This window comes from Protobothrops mucrosquamatus, unplaced genomic scaffold (genome assembly GCF_001527695.2).
Source record: "Protobothrops mucrosquamatus isolate PMUCROS unplaced genomic scaffold, P.Mucros_1.0 scaffold5962, whole genome shotgun sequence".
NCBI classification, from domain to species: Eukaryota; Metazoa; Chordata; class Lepidosauria; order Squamata; family Viperidae; genus Protobothrops; species Protobothrops mucrosquamatus.
Window position 1 is genome coordinate 1 of NW_015391801.1, and position 13727 is coordinate 13727.

At 43.0% G+C, this 13727-nt stretch overlaps 1 protein-coding gene across 1 annotated transcript in view; it reads right to left on the reverse strand.

Moving 5' to 3' along the window:
- Positions 1–6: 6 nt before the first annotated feature.
- The window catches only part of SLCO4A1 (solute carrier organic anion transporter family member 4A1), a gene marked incomplete at its 3' end in the record, with an annotated part of 24176 nt that continues 10455 nt past the window's right edge, over positions 7–13727 (reverse strand). The window contains exons 5-10 of the mRNA XM_015829365.1: positions 11678–11832; positions 9345–9540; positions 7468–7633; positions 3380–3552; positions 1504–1568; positions 7–64 (exon numbers count right to left, since the gene is read on the reverse strand). Coding sequence (XP_015684851.1) covers positions 7–64; positions 1504–1568; positions 3380–3552; positions 7468–7633; positions 9345–9540; positions 11678–11832 — 813 coding nt within the window. The remainder of the gene's footprint in view (positions 65–1503; positions 1569–3379; positions 3553–7467; positions 7634–9344; positions 9541–11677; positions 11833–13727) is intronic.

Below are 13727 nucleotides of genomic sequence, written 5' to 3' on the forward strand. Positions count from 1 at the left end.
CTCTGCCACAAGAGACATGACTTGTCAATCATTGACCCAAAAGCAATGGGGCCCGGGATGCTCCCTATAGAGAGACAGAAATGAAGAGGTGTCATGTATCTCAAGCATTTCATATTACCCCAATATTTCTGGCCTAGCTGGAATGTTTGATTCCACGGTGTCAACCACATTTCATCTTGTCTCTGTTGGAATCAGATTTATTTTCAAAGTTTCCACTGGCCAACTTCATATGGAAAATATTACTCCGAAAGAACAGGCGGTAAGACAATATTCGCTCAGAACGGTTCACGGCCTCTTTCAAAAACCAGTTCCAAGATCAACCTTATATATGTTCACAGTAATAGCACAATAGCAAAAGCGCTCATCCTTCACAAAAGGAACGTTTCTAGCTCAGCCTCTCTACAGGTAGTCCTCAACTTGTGACCACAATCGAGCCCAAAATTTCTGTTGCTAAGCAAGGCAGTCATGAAGTGAGTTTTGCTCCCATTTCATGACCTTTTTGCCCCAGTTCTGAAGCGAATCACTGCAGCTGTGATGTGAATAATCCGGGCGTTAAGTGAATTTGGCTTCCCCTACTGACTTTGATTGTCGGAAGCTGTCTGGCAAGGTCACTTATGGTGATCACATGACCCCTGGATCAGTGGTGGGATTCAAATATGTGAACAAGCTGTTCTCTGTGTGGATGCTACTTCCGGAAGTCCATTCTGGGCCTGGGCAACAAAAAATTAGCTACCGGTTCTGCCGAAGTAGTGCGAACTGACTGAATCCCACCACTGCCCTGGACAGTACAACTGCCATAAATAAATGCCAGTTGCTACGCATCCAAATTTTGATCACCTTATCATAGGGATGCTGCAATGGCCGTACGTGGGAAAAACAGTCACAAGTCACGTTTTTCAGTGCCGTTGTAACTTTTAGTGGTCACCAAAACAAATAGTTGTAAGTTCAAGGTGTCATGGTTCCGACAGATGAAACTCTTCAAAGAACTTCAAGGCATTGTTTACCTTAAAGAATCTTTATTCGAGAAGCATAGTGTCGGCACTTACATAGCCAAAGCCAAAATCTGAATTCCCCTCCCCTGAGCCCATAGTATCAAAGCACAATTCCCTCTTCTAATTTACAGTCATCAATCATATTGTCCAATTAGTTTGAAATGCAGGCTTTCCCTCCAGTTCTCCAACCCGGCCATGTCTTATCATCTCTTATTTCAAAAACCTTGGTTCTCACACGAGTTACAGTATTGTTATGTCTAACTAAACTCCCGTGCACATTCCTCCTTCTCCCCCCCCCCCAGTATAATCTAATTCTAACTCTAATTCTAAGAGTAAAACATAAGAAGGAAAATGGTTGCATTTCCATATGTTGTCAAAGCAAAAACATCCAATGTTAGCAGTGTTGACACAAGGACTGTTTGTACCACGAATGCCGAAATCCCAGCAGTTTAGAACATCTTAATTAACACAAAACACTGAGAAGTTTACAAATATTGTTTGGATACTATACCTAGTGTTCTCACAACAATCCACTGGATTCCTAGTGCAAATGATCGCTGTCTGTCGGAAACACACCTGGGACACATAAAACAAACATTTAAAAACAAAGGCAAGCAGGATCGGCTACAGAGAGACTCAAACAGGACAGTTCTCTGTTTTGTCCTGTACAATTAAGTGTAGGAATGTATTAACAAATGAGTATAACACGATGGACAAAAAAAGGCTAGACATCTGTGGGGAAAGTGGCAAGCAGTAATGGCAAAGGTGTGTGGTAATGCAAACATCCTCCCTTATGTACTTGTGTATATAGATAGTCCTCAACATACGACCCATCACAATGGTCATAAAGTAGGTCAGTCACAGGACTGACCCAATTTTACAATCTTTTTGCAACAGTCATTAAGCGAATGCCATAGTTGTTAAGTGAACCAATGACTCACTAGGGCAGGGGCAGGCAACCTTGGCTCTTTTATGACTCGTGGACTTCAACTCCCAGAGTTCCTGAGCTGGTATGGCTCATCTTGGAAACCTCTCCCTTTCCCCTCAAGCATGGCTGGCTCAGGAATTCTGGGAGTTGAAGTCCACGAGTCATAAAAGAGCTGAGGTTGCCTAGCTGCTGAGTCAGGAATTCTGGGAGTTGAAGTCCATGAGTCATAAAAGAGCCGAGGTTGCCTACCCCTGCACTAGGGGTACAGTTTTGCTGAAAAGCAGAAGTAACTGCCAGTTTGGGACAAAACCATCACAGAACATGGTCCCCTGACAGTGGGATGTTGCAAATGGCTGTAAATATGGCTGCTTTGCCAAGTGCCTGAAATTCGGTCATGTGACTATGGAGGGGACCCAACCATTGGAACTTTGAATCCGGGTCATAAGTCCCTCTTTTCAACTCAGTCGTCATTTCTAATGATTGCTAAGCTATCAGTCGTAAGTCGAGGACTACAAGTACAAGCAGGGAAGGGTAGATTCTATATTACAACATGATTGTGCAGGCTCCATCCTTTAGAAGCCACTGCAGATGAATGGATGCCTATGAAACTTAGACTAAAATAAGGATGAGTATTTTCTTGTTTAGCCCCCAGTTACTGTTTTAGCAGATCATGCGAACAAGGCTATAACATTAAGCCAAGATTAAATTTATTTATTTCAGCAGAACCTGTTATGGAACACATTCTAAACCAAATAATAGGTTAAATATATCCTTAAACACAATAGTGTACACATATATTGTATAATTAATAAGAATAAAAAAGGTTAGTTGGTTTGATTCATTTGTGACTCAGGATGTTGTAGAAACTTAGGCAAACATTTTAAGCAGGTTGTGTGAACAACCAGACCATCCCATTAAACCATATGTTTGGCCACTATATATAACTATAGCCATTTCTGGTTTGCTCAGATCAAGTTAGGATTTAAAGTGTAATATGAACTCAGTTTTGTTCCTATAGCCAGTCTTGATCTGGAGTAATAACTAATTTGTCTGCAGACTTAATTTCAAAAGAAAGAAAGAGAGAGAGAGAGAGGGAGGGAGGGAGGAAGGAAGGAAGGAAGGGAGAGAGAGAGAGAGAGAGAGAGAGAGAGAGAGAGAGAGAGAGAGAGAGAAAGAAAGAAGTGCTGGAGTTTAGATCAGGGGTCTCCAAAGTTGGCCACTTTAAGACTTGTGGACTTCAATTCCCAGAATTCCTCAGCCGGCCATGCGGGCCGAGGAATTCTGGGAGTTGAAGTCCACAAGTCTTCAAGTGGCCAAATTTGCTGGCTGAGGAATTATGGGAATTGAAGTCCACAAGTCTTAAAGTTGCCAAGTTTGGAGACCCCTGATTTCGATAGTTAAAAAAACTCTCTTTTCGCCTCAGCTTTGAGAAAATAAGTCTTATTTTTCTCTGCCTTACCGCAATGTAGCTATCAACGCAGGAATGCTACTTAGGAATGTGAAGAGAATGATAACAAACATGAAAATCAAAAGAAGAGTCTTTCTTTCACATGAAGATGTACACTTCCCTGCCGTAGCCAAGCCAGAGACCGGAGCGTTGGGGCCAACAATGCAGCTGCATTCATGATAAACCTTAGGAAACAAGAATGGTAGTTTAGAACAGTCACTCCACACTGTAACACAATGATGTCTGTTTCTTTTCTTTAGCCAATGTTGCTCAGGAGAAATGAACCTCAGCCAGTGGTGGGATTCCAATATGTCAGGGATCTTCAAACTTGGCCCTTTTATGACTTGTGGACTTCAACTCCCAGAATTCCTCAGCTAGGCACGCTGGCTGAGGAATTCTGGGAGTTGAAGTCCACAAATCATAAAAGGGCCAAGTTTGAAGACCCCTGAAATATGTGAACAACCGGTTCTCTGTGTGGATGCCGCTTCCGGAAGTCCATTCTGGGCCTGGACAACATAAAATTTAGCTACCAGTTCTGTTGAAGTGGTGCAAAGTGGCTGAATCCCACCCCTGGGTACAGCTCATACTTTGCATGCAAACATTCCTCAATTCAGCCCACAGTATCTGGTCATACGTGTACAGCATCTGGTCTGTACATGTGCACGATTGAGGGAACTAGGTATGTCTATAGTCTAGTGAAGAGAAGGACTAGCCGTGATATGATAGCAGTCTTACAGTACTTGAGGGGCTGTCACAGGGAAGAGGGGGTCGACCTATTCTCCAAAGCACCTGAAGGCCAGACAAAAAACAATGGATGGAAACTGATCAAGGAGAGAAGCAACCTAGAATTAAGGAGAAATGTCCTGATAGCGAGAACAATTAATCAGTGGGATGGCTTCTCTCCAGAAGTTGTGGTTGTTCAGTGGAGGTTTTCAAGAGGAGATTCGACAGCCATTTGTCTGGAATGGTCTAGTCCAGGGGTAGGCAATCTTGGCTCTTTTATGACTCGTGGACTTCAACTCCCAGAATTCCTGAGCCAATCATGCTGAGGGGAAAGGGAGAGGTTTCCATGCTGAGCCATGCTGGCTCAGGAATTCTGGGGGTTGAAGTCCATGAGTCATAAAAGAGCCAAGGTTGCCTACCCCTGGTATAGAGTCTCTTGACTGAGAAAGGGATGGGTGGACTAGAAGAGCTCCAAGGTCCCTTCCAATTCTGTTGTTCTGTCAAAGTCAAAGAAGGACTAGAAATGAAAAGAAGGACTAGGAGTGACATGATAGCAGTGTTCCAATATCTCAGGGGCTGCCACAAAGAAGAGGGAGTCAAGCTATTCTCCAAAGCGCCTGAAGGCAGGACAAGAAGCAACGGATGCAAACTATATCAAGGAGAGAAGCAACCTAGAACTAAGGAGAAACTTCCTGACAGCAAGAACAATTAATCAATAGAACGGCTTGCCTGTGGGTGCTCCAACTCTGGAAGTTTTCAAGAAGAGACTGGACAGCCATTTGTCTGGAATGGTATAAAGCCCCTTGCTTGAGGAGGGGGTTGGACTAGAAGACCTCCAAGATCCCTTCTATTCTATTCTATTCTATTCTATTCTGTTCTATTCTATTCTATTCTATTCTATGGTTTCCTGCCTGAGCAGGGGGTTGGACTAGATGACCTCCAAGGTTCCTTCCAACCCTATTGTCTGCGTTCTTGGTAGTCAATATAAAGTTGAAATTGCCAGTCTCTGATTGATGGGATAAATTGAAAAGCCCTCCAAGTATGGACTCTGTTTAAGCTTGGTTAGGGCTTTGGAAGTGTATGTGTGGAAACAGAGAGGGCCAAAACAGGAAGAAAAGGAACGGTCCCTTTTCTGCTCACCCCCTCAGTTGGAATAATAATAATAATAATAATAATAATAATAATAATAATAATAATAATAATAATAATAATAATAATAATAATAATAATAATAATAATAAAGTTGGAAGGGACCTTGGAGGTCATCTAGTCCAACCCCCTGCTCAGGCAGGAAAACCCTATACCATTTCGGACAAATGGCTGTCCAGTCTCTTCTTAAAAACTTCCAGTGTTGGAGCATTCACCGCTTCTGGAGGCAGGTGGTTCCACTGGTTAATTGTTCTAACTGTCAGGAAGTTTCTCCTTAGTTCTAGGTTGCTTCTCTCCTTGATTAGTTTCCATCTGTTGCTTCTTGTCCTGCCTTCAGGCGCTTTGGAAAATAGCTTGACTCCCTCTTCTTTGGGGCAGCCCCTGAGATATTGGAAGACTGCTATCATGTCCCCCCTCGTCCTTCTCTTCATTAAACTAGACATACCCAATTCCAGCAGCCGTTCCTTGTATGTTTTAGCCTCCAGTCCCCTAATCATCTTTGTTGCTCTTCTCTGTAGTCTTTCTAGAGTCTCAACATCTTTTTTACATCGTGGTGCAACACACTCTAGATGGGGCTATCCTTGAAGAGTATTCGGAAGCTACAACTGGCACAGAATACAGCAGCTCACATAATTCTAGGGGCCCCTGAGGTGTCCCATGTTACACCACTGTTGTGCAAACTGCACTACAGGGAATCCTCAACTGATGACGACAACTGAGCCCAAAGTGAGACAGTTGCTAAGTGAATGTTGCCCCATTTTACCACCTTCCTTACCATAGTTGTTAAGTGAATCACTGCAGTAGTTAAGTTAGTAACACGGTTGTAAAGTGTTCAGAAATCAGACCCTGGACAACTGACTCATATTTATGGCGGTTGTGGTGTCCCAGGGTCATATGGTCACTTCTTTGTGACCTCCTGTCAGGCAAAATCAATACAGAAGCCAGATTCACTTAACAACTGTGGCAAGAAAGGTCACAAAATGGGGCAAAACTCAACAAATGTCTCACCTAGTAACGGAAATTTTGGGCTCAATTGTGGTCGTAAGTCGAGGACTACCTGTATCCTTTCTGTTTGTATCCTGCATGCACCAAACATACTTAATTCACAGCATTCATGATCAGGAATCAAAGCAAAAATATCTTCCCATCCATCCATCCACGTCCTTCCACACACAAATCCAAAGGTGCTTTTTTTCTCCCCCCAAAGGCAACTGGGCTTTCTTCTTTTTTTTTTCCTTTGAAAATGTTTCAGTTCTGAAGAAGCTTCTTGGATGAAAAGTGAAATGTTTTCAAAGAAAAAAACACTAAGAAAGTCCAGTTGGCTTTTGGGGGGGAAAAAAAGCAGCACCTTTGGGACAACCATGACCTGGATCAGACATGTCAAACTCGCGACGTCACGCAATGGGGTGGGCACAGCTTCCGGATGATGCATCTGGCCCGCAGGCCGGCAGTTTGACACCCCTGACCTGAATGATGAAGCATCTCCATAGACATATGAAGTCCTAGTGGACAATCACTTAAATATGAGCCAGCAGTGTGCTGCAGCTGCCAAAAAAGCCAACACAGTGCTAGGCTGCATTAACAGGGGGATAGAATCAAGATCATGTGAAGTGTTACTACCACTTTGCAATGCCTTAGTAAGGCCACACTTGGAATACTGCATTCAGTTTTGGTCACCACGATGTAAAAAAGATGTTGAGACTCTAGAAAGAGTACAGAGAAGAGCAACAAAGATGATTAGGGGACTGGAGGCTAAAGCATATAAGGAACGGCTGCTGGAATTGGATAGGTCTAGTTTAATGAAGAGAAGGACGAGGGGGGACATGATAGCAGTGTTCCAATATCTCAGGGGCTGCCACAAAGAAGAGGGAGTCAAGCTATTCTCCATCCAAATGGATGGAAACTAATCAAGGAGAGAAGCAACCTAGAACTAAGGTGAAACTTCCTGACAGTTAGAACAATTAACCAGTGGAACAACCTGCCTCCAGAAGCGGTGAATGCTCCAACACTGGAAGTTTTTAAGAAGAGACTGGACAGCCATTTGTCCGAAATGGTATAGGGTTTCCTGCCTGAGCAGGGGGTTGGCCTAGATGACCTCCAAGGTCCCTTCCAACTTTATTATTGTAATTGTTATATGAAAGCAGAGTCAACCTCAATCGTTTGGTTACATATCGACAGGGTTTGGGCCCAAGAAGGAGAACAAGTGAAGGCTGATATCCTGCACACACCTTTTCCCGACTGTCGTGATTTATTGAGGCTTTTTTGCAACCAGCGTGGCAGGCTGAGTAATATGTTATGCCGTCGTTCCCACACACCGGATTGTAGGTCTCACGCAGGCAGTGGCACTCCATGTTGCAGGGGTCAGACAGGTTGAGGTGACCTTGCAGTAAGAGGCTAAACAAAACATATAATTGGTCAATATATTTTCTTCCTAACCTTATCAGCTCCAAAGCTTGAAAAAAATATGCAAGGCAAGAAGGAGATTTACCCAGCTAATGATTGCTGATATATTTCAATAGTTATGAGATGCTAGTTTGAGACCAGCTAGAAGTGGCATTCATGTCAGCCGTGAGTGTACAGCATCCTTGGGCACCCACTGTATCAATGCCTCATATCTTAACTTTAATACCTGTCCTGTCCTGCCCCCCACCCCACCCCACCCTACCCCATACATTTATTTTAGTGATCAGAATTGAGTATCAGGCAGTGTCTGTATACTTCCAACAGTGGTTCAGAGGTAGTAATGTCTCTGGAAGACTGTAAAGAAAATCCAAATTCTGTAGTATTTGTGAATTATTTATTAAAAATCGAATGTCTGCTACTCAGTTGATCTTCTCTGGCTGCCATTCTTCCATAGAATAGGAGATGGATGGATGGATAAATGGAAAGGTAGGTAAAGTAGATGATAGGGGGTATCTGATGGATTGATATGCTGTATGCAGTAGATGACAAAAGATAGCTAGTTAGATAGATAGATAGATAGATAGATAGATAGATAGATAGATAGATAGATAGATAGATAGATAGATAGATAGATAGATAGATAGATAGATAGACAGACAGACAACATAGATGGACATAGATATTGTGGATAGGATGGATGGATGGATAGATGGACGGATGGATGGACAGATAGATATAGGTAATATCTATATCCAACACAGCTAGTTGGATACAGTCACAGTAGATAGGACAGATGATAGAAAGATAGCGACAGATAGATAGACAGAAAGATAACATAGATAGATGGACATAAATACTTTAGATAGGGCAGGTGTGGGTGAATGGATGGATACTGTGGCTGGCTGGATGAATCAATGAATCGATACTGTGGATGGATGGACAGACATATACAGATAACACAGTTAGATGGATATAATTTTAGTAGGTAGGGCAAGTGATAGATCAGTGGTGGCGAATCTATGGTACGTGTGCCAGAGGCGGCACTTGGAGCCCTCTCTGTGGGCACGCGCGCCATGCCCTGGAGATGGCAATCGTCCTCTTCAACCAACCGCCCGCTAACTTGCCAAGGTCCCACGTGGCTGGATGCATCCCAGCACCCATGCGCTTGCTGGCCTTTGTGTGCGGGGGCCGAGGGTGTCAGGCAGCAGCTGCCCCGGCCCCTGCCTCGCCTTGCCCTGTGACATGGCACCCCCGCCCTGCCTCGCCTCACCCCGCAGAGCCAGCCTCCTGCCAGAGACCCCTGGATATCCCCCACCCTGCCTGGCCCCACATGCGTCCCTCCCCAGGAGCAACATCGAGCTGGCCATGCCCACCCTGGCCATGCCCACCCATCTGCCATGACCACTGTAGCCACGCCCACCCAGGGGCCACACCCACCCGGCACCCGGCAATACATAAGTGGGTTTTGGGTTGAAGTTTGGGCACTCGGTCTCTAAAAGTTTCGCCATCACTGTGATAGATAGATAGATAGGTAGGTAGGTAGGTAGGTAGGTAGGTAGGTAGGTAGGTAGGTAGGCAGGCAGGAAGGCAGGCAGGCAGGCAGGCAGACAGACAGACAGAGATTTTTAATGTGATGTTATTCTTTTGCAGCCTTAATCTGGAATACCCTCCTTTGCATGGGGATTGTTCTTCCGCTGCTTACCTTCCGTCGTGCATCTGGGTCACTCCAGCCATGGGCATGTTGGGACAATCAGTAAAAAAGATAAAAATTGCCAGCAGACTCGACATGGTGCACAAGAAACAAAACTTGATGATCCCTGAGCAGCGCAGCTTAAATTTGTTCACAAGGAACCCGCCAAGGAAAGTGCCGCCACCTCCTGCCGGGACCACAAGGTAGCCTTCCAAAGGAGAGGAAACAGCTGTGTCATTTTCAAATCGACTTGTTTATTATTTAAATCACATTCAGTGTCGTTGACAAACTGCCTTTTCAGTATTAGAATCTCCTCTAGCATTTAATACTGTAAGCCGCCCAGTGTCAACCTGTGGTAAGATGGGCGGCCCATAAAAATTTTTAAGAAATAATAATAATAGTATTATTTCCATGATCCAATTTTTGAGATAGTTGGGCTGAAAGATAGCGCTAGTTAAATGCTTAAATGGGGCCTTTAACCTGAGTCCAAAGCCCTAACCACTACACTGCCCTACCTCTTCTACTATAGTTGGACCCTCAACCCATCGTATTAATCTGGCATTCATTAGCATCCCAATCAAAATGCAGAGATGGTTAAGAAGGGCAGGAAAGTCTATTTGGGGGTTTTCTTTTGTCTGAAAATTGAAGTCTGCTTTGACTTGTGCTCAATTCCTTATTAATTGTGAGGTCCTTGGAGCTCCCTAAGCTTGGTGGCTTTCCTTGCAGATGTTTCATTACCAAACTAAGTAACATCATCAGTGTGCTGATGACGGTGTTACCTAATTTGGTTATGAAACTCTTCAAGAAAACAACCAAGAAAGCACCGAGGACTCCACTGTTCAACCCTGAGTTACAAGTATTCTCTCCCATGGGTGCTTGTTAACTTTGTGTGACATATCCATATAGGATCTTTTGGGCACAAAAGTGCGTATAGTCAAGGCCATGGTTTTCCCAGTTGCAATGTATGGCTGTGAAAGTTGGACCATAAGAAAGGCCGAGTGCCAAAGAATGGAGGCCTTTGAACTATGGTGCTGGAGAAGACTCCTGCGAGTCCCCTGGACTGCAAGGCGATCAAACCGGTCAGTCCTAGAGGAGATCAACCCTGACTGCTCTTTAGAAGGCCAGATCCTGAAGTTGAAACTCAAGTACTTTGGCCACCTAATGAGAAGGAAGGACTCACTGGAGAAGAGCCTGATGCTGGGAAAGATTGAGGGCAAGAGAAGAAGGGGACGACAGAGAAGGAGGTGGCTGGATGGAGTCACTGAAGCAGGAGGCGTGAGCTTAAATGGACTCCAGAAGACGGTAGAGGACAGGAAGGCCTGGAGGAACGTTGTCCATGGGCTCACGATGGGTCGGACAGAACTTCGCAACTAACAACAACAAAGGAAACAATGTGACATTGTTTTCTTCTGGGATATCCCCCCCCTCCTATTTTTTAAATCTAGCCTACAGCCTTGAAGTTTTCTGATGGTTTCCCTCTCTAATGTCCCAAAGGTGCTTTTTCACGAGGCAACTGGACTTCCTTGTTTTTTCTTGTTTTTTTCTTTTTTCATCCAAGAAGCTTCTTCACCTCTGACTGGATGGTGGAGAATGGAAGGATTTATACTCCTTGCAGATAGCTGGTCATTTGCCTTCTTTTAAAGAATGGCATGAAAGACACAGATAAGCCTCCAGGTAGCTTTAACGACTGGCTAAAAGAATGCAAATGAACAGCTGTCTGCAGAAGTATAAATCCTTCCATTTTTCACACTGAACGACTGTTGCAGTTTTCCCATGGTCACGTGATCTAAATTCAGACACTTGGCAACTGGCATGTACTTAATGGCGGTTGTCGTGATCCCCTTTTGCGACCTTCTGACAAGCGAAGTCAATGAGGGAAACCAGATTCACCTAACAATCGGATTACTAACTTATCAACTGCAGTGATTCACTTAACAACTGAGGCTAAAAAGGTCGTAAAATGGGGCAAAATTCACTTAACAAAAGTCTCACTCAACGACATAAATTTTGGGCTCAATGGTGGTCGTAAGTCAAGGACTATCTGTATATGGATGTGAAGCCAGCTGAGCTCAGCTAATGGGCATTAAACCACCTAAAGCAGGGGTCTTCAAACTTGGCCCTTTTATGACTTGTGGACTTCAACTCCCAGAATTCCTCAGCCAGCATGGCTGGCTGGGGAATTCTGGGAGTTGAAGTTCACAAATCTTAAAATTGCTAAGGCTGGACACTCCTGTTCTAGAAGAATATTAGAACAAAAAAATTCTGGGAGTTGAAGTCCACAAGTCATATAAGGGCCAAGTTTGAAGACCCTGACCTAAAGTTTCATTCCACGGCTTTTTTCTTACCAAAAAACGTTGCTGCTTCAGAGGCACTTAAGCTAAATTGGGATTCGAGGAATTTGGGGCCAAATGTTGACATCCCAGCAATCAAGGTAGCTTCTGTCGCTCCAGCTAAGCAAAGGAAGATGAAAGTTGGATTCTTCAGTAGCAGCCAAAATGACCTTTAGGATCCGAAACAACAGCAGGGAACAAATTATTTCGTGTAGATCCTACATTCCAACACAGGTACTTAAGCATTAATAAGGTGATTCCCATTTATTTTAGTTGCTTCTTCTTCTTTTTTTGCAAGGTTTTCCTGAGGATTATAATCCATATCCCTCATGGCATGTTCACCCAATTTCTTATAATTAAAGAAAAATAATTGTTATCTTTTAAAAGTCTCTCTCTCTCTCTCCATTGTGGTTAGTTAGACATCAATAGTTAGAACAGGGATGTCCAACTTTGGCAACTTGAAGACCTGAGGACTTCAACTCCCAGAATTCTGGGAGTTGAAGTCCACAAATCTTAAAGTTGCTAAGGTTGGACATCCCTGTCCTAGAAGAATATTAGAATAAAAAAATGAAAAGAATCCAGGCAACAGAGGACAGGTTTTCATGACTTTCCCAGAAAGTCGGAATTACAAAACTAGAGTTACCAAACTTTAATTGAGAATCCTACAAATTGAAGTCCCAAAGTATCTATGATTGCCAGATTGGAAAGCACTGATCGGAGGAAGGAAGGAATTCTGAAAGAGAGGGGGGGGCAGAAAAAGAAATTCCAGCAGATCTTACATCTGGGAATTATTTGCACTTCTTCTAGAAAATGGTTCCAGTTGCAATGTTTTCTTCTAACTATAGAAAACATCTGTAGGTAAACATCCAGCCTAATCATGGGTGTATTTTAGCTTGTGCAAGTCTACCTCTTTTTTACGAGAGTGTATTTATTGTGCCTCTTCTTCCTCCTCCATCAAAAAATCCTTAGCTCCAAGAAAAATCCCTAAATCCAAGAGGCATCTCTGGATGAGGTGGGCAGCACATAAATCAAATCAATCAATCAATCGTCTTTATTATTGAAGTGTTAAAAGGAAAAAAAAAGTTGTAGGAACAGAGAAATGTCTTTTACAGAAAATTGCTCCCTAAACAAAATCAATTAGAGACAATAATTGTACACCAACTCCCTTGTGATATGCTGTAATAGCTGCTCAACAATATTTTCTCACACAAGCGCTTTCCCACAAGTGAGAAAGACCTAGGAACACACCAGCTGGTAAGATGTCTATATTTCTAGACAGTTAAATCTGGTGGGGGAAAAAAACCCTAATCTAAAATGCAATTTATGGTACTTTCTTCTGCTTTACTTAAGGTTTTTCCTGTTCACTACCTGGAAATTAGAAAGAGAAGGAAATTAACCAGACAATGTATGTCACAAAGTAGTTCTGTCTATTTGAATAGTCAAGGGTATCAGGAAAGTGAGAATTTTAACCGAGGGTTTTTTGGTGCTCTCTGAGCTTGTTTTTTCTTTCTTTCTTGCAGATCTTTCATTACCCAAAGTAGGTAACAATATCAGTGCTAGAATTTTAACTATTAGTAGGAAACGTGGTTGAATTCATGCCAAGTTAGATTTAAACCTATTTTGTGACTTCTATATTGTGGGAAACAAGCCACTATCTTAGCATCTTGTGTGGACCAAGCCATGTTAAATCAGAATGACATATATTTGTTTAGGCACAGCATGTTAAAGAATACAACTGTATATAGTTAAGGTTATGGTTATGGTTAAGAATGATGTATAAACCCAACAGTGTATCTGGTATTGGAGTAAGGAAATAATTTAGATGATTTTGCAGTGTTTCTCAGATGGTTTCTTGATGCAAAGATCTCAGTTTCATTCAATAAACATTGGATTAATATTTGGAGGAAAAAGAGATTAACCTCACAACATAGTTTAAATTTCTGCTTTTAGTTCATCTTTGTTCACTGAGTTGTTGGTCACACTCTGCCTGGCTTTTAAATGCTATTTTTGAATTTAATTTTCTTATGCAGAATAGCTGTGTCATGGCCTTGAAAAGTGGCAGAGG